General features: G+C 33.4%; 1 protein-coding gene across 3 annotated transcripts; it reads left to right on the plus strand.

The window, feature by feature from the left end:
* Positions 1 to 2,529: 2,529 nt before the first annotated feature.
* On the plus strand, positions 2,530 to 5,193 carry LOC120086738 (F-box protein CPR1-like). Of its 3 annotated transcripts, none has more exons than XM_039043523.1 (2): positions 2,530 to 2,726; positions 3,684 to 5,193. In XM_039043523.1, exons 1-2 carry the CDS (start codon positions 2,601 to 2,603, stop codon positions 5,019 to 5,021), a joined length of 1,464 nt encoding a protein of 487 aa, XP_038899451.1. In that variant the 5' UTR covers positions 2,530 to 2,600; the 3' UTR covers positions 5,022 to 5,193. The 3 variants fall into 3 exon arrangements, with proteins under 3 accessions (XP_038899451.1, XP_038899452.1, XP_038899453.1); XM_039043524.1 differs by having other exon boundaries at positions 2,535 to 2,726; positions 3,647 to 5,193; XM_039043525.1 differs by having other exon boundaries at positions 2,536 to 2,726; positions 3,749 to 5,193.
* The last annotated feature ends 529 nt before the right edge of the window (positions 5,194 to 5,722 follow it).

The raw sequence follows: 5,722 nt of genomic DNA on the forward strand, positions 1-5,722 counted from the left end.
TAAAGCTTCTATATCAAAATAATTACTATTCATAATATATAAAAAGAATAAATTAAAAAAAATAATATCTCATAAAAAATAAAATATATATAAATTAAATATCTCATTTATATAAAAATAATTACAAAATCAATGTGTCCCACAAGGCGGATGTCGTCGATTTCGAGCTGGTTGTCCGTCGTCGACTTCAAACTTGAGGTTGCTCGGGTTCTTCTTGATGTTGCTCTGGTACCTCTTCAGGTGCTTCATAATATAAATATTCATTATGCTCTCCACGACCCCGACATGTCCATGCACGTATGAAGACGAAGGACCAGCCTCTGAGTCATAATGTCCTGAACCAAATGCTGGCATCATCATCATCGGACTAACATAATCAGTTTGACTTTGCGTCTGCATCATAGGGGACAACTCTTCCACATTATGTGCAGCCTCATCAAACTCATCCTCTTTTCGAACAGGTCCTCTACGTCTAGGAGCTGGTGGAGGAACAATAGGTATATCGTACATATAATGAATTTCCTCTACATAGCTTTAGTTGTCACTACATATAGCAACAACCTGGTTTGGATCATTTGCAACCTAACGGAGTCTACGGTTGTTCGATCTCTGTGAATTATAAAACAATTAGACAATATTTAAAATAAATTTAAATTAAAAATAATTAGAATAATATTCATTTACCAGATGACCCACAGCTGCTCCCAGACGAGTGACGTAGCGCCTTGTGATATTATATACCAATGAATATATTCTGGAGTGACATCTGTGTCAAACTGTTCAAGAGAAACCCAACTCCCAAAACAACAATATTTCTCTAATAAGTTTCAAAACAACAATATTTCTCTAATAAGTTTTGAAAACAACAATATTAATATTAAAGGTCTGGGTGTACCTCTAAAACTTGGGGAAAAAAAGACACGATTGGTCAAAACCTAAATCAAAGATAAAAATCTAAAAGAAACACAAAGATCTTCTATAATCGGAAAAAAAAACAGATAAAAGATAAAAAAGGAATCAAACAAAAAAAATACAATGTATGTCGAAGATGAAAAATTGGCATATAAATAAAAATGCAAAAATTGCTTACATGATGATCTAAAGAGAGAAGAAAAATGGTGACCGAGAGAGAAGAAATATTTAAAATTTGAAAATGCATATATGAGAGAAAATTAAAAATTAATTGCGATATTAATGATATACCAAAACTGATGTATATTGGTGTGTACACATATTTCAAGCCACACATTATGTTATTTAAAATAATAATTAAAAAAAGAATAACTTGGAAGTAAACCCACGTTAAAATAAAATAAAATAATTTTCTCTCTCTTAATCTCTCTCTCTTAGAAATTTTCTTAATTTCATTTGCTGGAGATAAAATAGGAGAAAAATAAGTAGAGAGCCACCAGAAAAATTAGGAATAAGGGGCCTGAAGAAAAGGTTAAATTTGAAATGCACAAAAAACTAAATATAGAATTTGATTATTCTGCTATATTTACAAAATCAAAAAGTTCAAAGTCATGTTTACAATTTTTCTAATTTATTTTGTCATCTATTGAAATTTTCTTTTTATAATTAAGTGTAATTTGCCACTTACAAATGAAAAAAATAATGTCCACAAAAAGTCTATGTATATATATATATAAAATAAAAGTACATAATAATGAATAACACTCAATACATCATAAATTATTTCCAACAACTTAATCAAACAAAATTTAGATCATAAAAAGTAGACTCCAAATTTGAAACTTATGAATCTCAAACTAACTGTTGGAGAATTGTGTACTTAGTTTGGGCTATAAGAAAGATAACAAACTAAGCTAAATGCAAATAAAATTAAAATTAATTATCGGAGGAATTTTACAATTAATAAGAAAACAAACTATAGTTAGATTTGAATGAAGCTAAATACAAATAAAATTAAAAATAAACATACTACAACATGCCTTCATAGGTCCAGACTGAATTAGATCAAAACACCAGACTAAATGGAGGGATGTGATCTAAAAAATATGTAAAAACTACATCAATGTAACAACTAATGTATTATATAGAAAAGAATATTTTCTAACACAGTTTTTCTTTTAATAACCACCTTTATATTAATGTAAAAAATGAAAGTCAAACGCAGGAAATAATAAAGTTATGAAAGGATAGCACGATCTTTCTTTTAGTAACTACTCTTCTATATATAAATATTGATTTAACATAGAGAAAATACTATTGTTTATGTCAGATCGAGTATGCTCGTGTGCTAGAAATCATGAAGTTTATAGTTCAAATCTCCCTACTCTCAATTGTATTAAAAAAAATACTATTATTTATATGACCAATAACCTTTCAATATATTTGGTGATTGTCATAGTTTGGTTGTCGGAATTGGTCGTCAAAGTATCGTAGCAATAATTATTGGAGAGAATAGGAGTTTGCATCAAACACAAACAATTTTAACCTATGCTAAAATAGTGTGACTCAAACACTAACTGTTACAAATTTTGGACTCGGCCTCCTTTTTCCAAAACGGAAATAGAAACTTGGCGAAATAATCGGTCGCTGCAAGTCAATTCCTAAATATTACAATATTCATTCGCGTGATGACATCTATGACGAACCAGTCTCCCAATAAAAGTATCTGCCCACCACGAACTGATCTTCTCACTCGATCGTTATCATCAGGGCCTCTTCCCGACGGCTTTCTTCTTCTATTCCTCGATTTTCAGGTGAATATACTCTCATTTCTCTTACTGGGTAGTTGTTGTTTTTCGTTTTTCTCGATCATTGACTCGTTGTTTTGATTTTCGCCGTCTGACTGTGGAATTTCTTCTACTTTTTGAATTTTCTTTCCGATTCTTTCTTTTCTCTGGTGTGGATGTGTGTGATCGCGCTGAATTTTGGTATTAATTGTTTCTCCTGTGTTTCAATTCCCTGCCCTCGTGTTGCCCTCGTGTTGTTCTTCAGTAAATGTTTTGTGATGGTTCGGAATTTTACTGTAATTTGTAGTGGCTTTGATTTTCTCTTTGTTGTTTAGAACTGTGGACTGGAAAGGAGTAAATCAAGGCTCAATGTGTAACTTTCCTGTTCAGTGATAGTTAAATCACCACCATACTCAAATGGACAGATTATGCCGTATTTGATTTTTAGCATAAGACTCAACATGTGACTATTAATACTAATTAATGAAAAAGAATGACATTAGAGTGGTTCGCTTGGACCCTAATTTGATACCGTTATGAACTCAAAAGCTTATATGGATAGGTTATGGTATATTTAATCTTTAGCACAATACTCAGCATGTGACTATTGATACTAATTAAGGAAAAAGAATGACATTTAAGTGGTTTGGACCTAGGACCCTACTTTGATACTGTTATGAACTCAAAAACTTATACTGTTAGGTCATGGTATATTTAATCTATAACATTAGACACAGTGTGTGACTATTGATACTAATTAATGAAAAAGATTGACATTAAAGTGGTTCGAACCTCGGATCTTACTTTGATATCGTTATGAACTCAAAAGCTTATATTGATAGGTTATGGTATATTTAATATTTTGTAGCTGTGCTCATGTTTTGAATTTCTTGTTCTTATAGAAACATGGTGTATGAATTGTACAGATAGAAAAGTTTGTTTTGCAGACTAGGGACTAATGGTAGTCAAATCCATAATTGTCAGTTTTTAGTTTATGTTGTTGAGAAGAAGAGAACTCAAAAGGCAGTTCATCTTTCCATGGTTCTCAGGCCACATTTGTCTGGTGTGCAAGCATCAAGTATGATGGAGGAGTCAACTTGTAAAAGAATTGCAAGTATGTCAAGATCAGCTAAAGAAAGTGAATTAGTTAGGAATGTAGAAGAGAAAAGGAAGCAGCAAGAGTCTCTTGTTCCCTATGTTCATGAAGATTGTGTTTCAAATATTCTCATTAGACTCCCACTTGACTCACTTCATAGGTCAATGTTTGTTTGTAAGCACTGGTTTAATATCATTTGCAGCCCCACATTTGTTGAGACCCATCTTCATCGTTCCGAATCGGTTTTGATCTTCACTACACCAACTCGTTATGATGAAACTTACCCCCATTTTACTCCATCACCCCCACATTCTGGAAAATCAAACACCCTCTCAATTGAAGCAAAGTATATGCAGTCTACTGAATCTCTCTCTCTATTCCATAACTTGGATCCCACCTCAAAGATGTTCATTCAGTTTTTGGAATTTCAAGATGGAATTAGCAATCTAGGAGAGTACAGTTTAAGTTGCTTTGGACAGATTCGAGCGACCTGCAGTGGTTTGATATTGCTTGATAACAAATTGAAGAGAGGGGGACTAATAGTTGTTAATCCAGTGACCCGGAAGCTGACTGCTCTTCCTCCAGGAACTTTGAATTCATCACATAACGAATCTTATGGATTTGCATACGACAATGTATCAGGCCGATACAAAGTCGTTCACTTGTTTCGCGATGCATTGATGTATATTAGTTGCGAGATATTTATTCTTGGGACTGAAAAGTGGAGAGCTGTTGATGGACCTTCTTTTGGTCTCTTTGGTTGGCTTGGATATAGACCTGTTGAAGCCATAGGAGCTCTCCACTGGATCCCACAAGTTAATCACAGCGATTGCATCGTATCATTGGAAATCGAGAATGAGAAGTTTCGAACGATACCACTTCCAAACAGTTGCAATATATATGATGGAATTGTTGAAATTGGCTCTTCTCTAAGCTATGTCACTCATCAGGAAACCCACACAGACATTTGGATCTTGAAGGGCTTGTCTGGGGAAGTATGGATAAAGCAACATAGCATCAACATAGGTTGCAGAATGGATATGGTTCCCCTTTTAAGTTTAAGAATAAGAGGAGACCTCATTTTCAAATCAAAAGATGGTTTGTTTTACATCTACGACTTTGAATTGCGATCGATTACTAAAGTTAAGGATCAAAAACGACTCCGCATGTCATCGGATTGGCTCTTCCCCCATGTCAACAGCATGGTCTCTTGGAATATGAGTTAGAAATCTCAGGTCCGTTTGTATTGAAGATGCATCTTGGGAAATATTGTCACTTACCATATTATCTGATTAAGCATGTCACCGTTTTACTTATTCATGTATATGTATTGCCTCAACATTTTAGGTTCTGTATATGAGATTATGAGCTGAGTTTAAAGACTATTTTTTCTAATCACCAGTTTGTTTGTCCTTTTTTTTATTTTTTTCTTTCATTCTGTATTAACAATTCTTTGGCCTAAAATATGAGCAGAGACAAGGTGTACTATAATTAACTCTTAAAGATAAGTTAAGCGACTTAGTGTTTTAAAAAGTCCTCTCGGATGCGTGCCTAGGCTCAAGACACAGGTCTAGCATCTTACCTTGAAAAGACGAGACTCACAAAGGTAACGCATGCCTTAGGTGCGTGCCTTTTGGGAAGCCCCAAGGTTCAAGTTGGGTCTTTTCCATTATTTTTCAAAAGTAGTAACAATTAAGGTTTTTCCTTCTTTGTTAACTAAAAAAAATCGAATTTATTAATCCTAAATGCAAACTTCTTGTGTTTAGGAGTCCTTTTTTATTGTTTCACTTCAACTATACTTTCTCTTCTTTATGTAGTACTTTTATATGTAGTGTGCCTCAAAAAAAAAAGCCTGCTTTTTTTTTCACCTTGCACTTAAGTTCGAGGAGATTAATACGCTTTATCATGCCTTGAACTTTTAAAAACA

Source organism: Benincasa hispida, chromosome 9 (assembly GCF_009727055.1).
Source record: "Benincasa hispida cultivar B227 chromosome 9, ASM972705v1, whole genome shotgun sequence".
Classification (NCBI taxonomy): domain Eukaryota; kingdom Viridiplantae; phylum Streptophyta; class Magnoliopsida; order Cucurbitales; family Cucurbitaceae; genus Benincasa; species Benincasa hispida.

What these genes read in the sequence shown, in the direction of transcription:
- LOC120086738 (XM_039043523.1), top strand. Translation starts at nt 2,601, where the DNA reads ATGACATCTATGACGAACCAGTCTCCCAATAAAAGTATCTGCCCACCA. An exon ending in TTCTATTCCTCGATTTTCAG is followed by an intron (nt 2,727 to 3,683) that starts GTGAATATACTC and finishes CATAATTGTCAG; the next exon opens with TTTTTAGTTTATGTTGTTGA.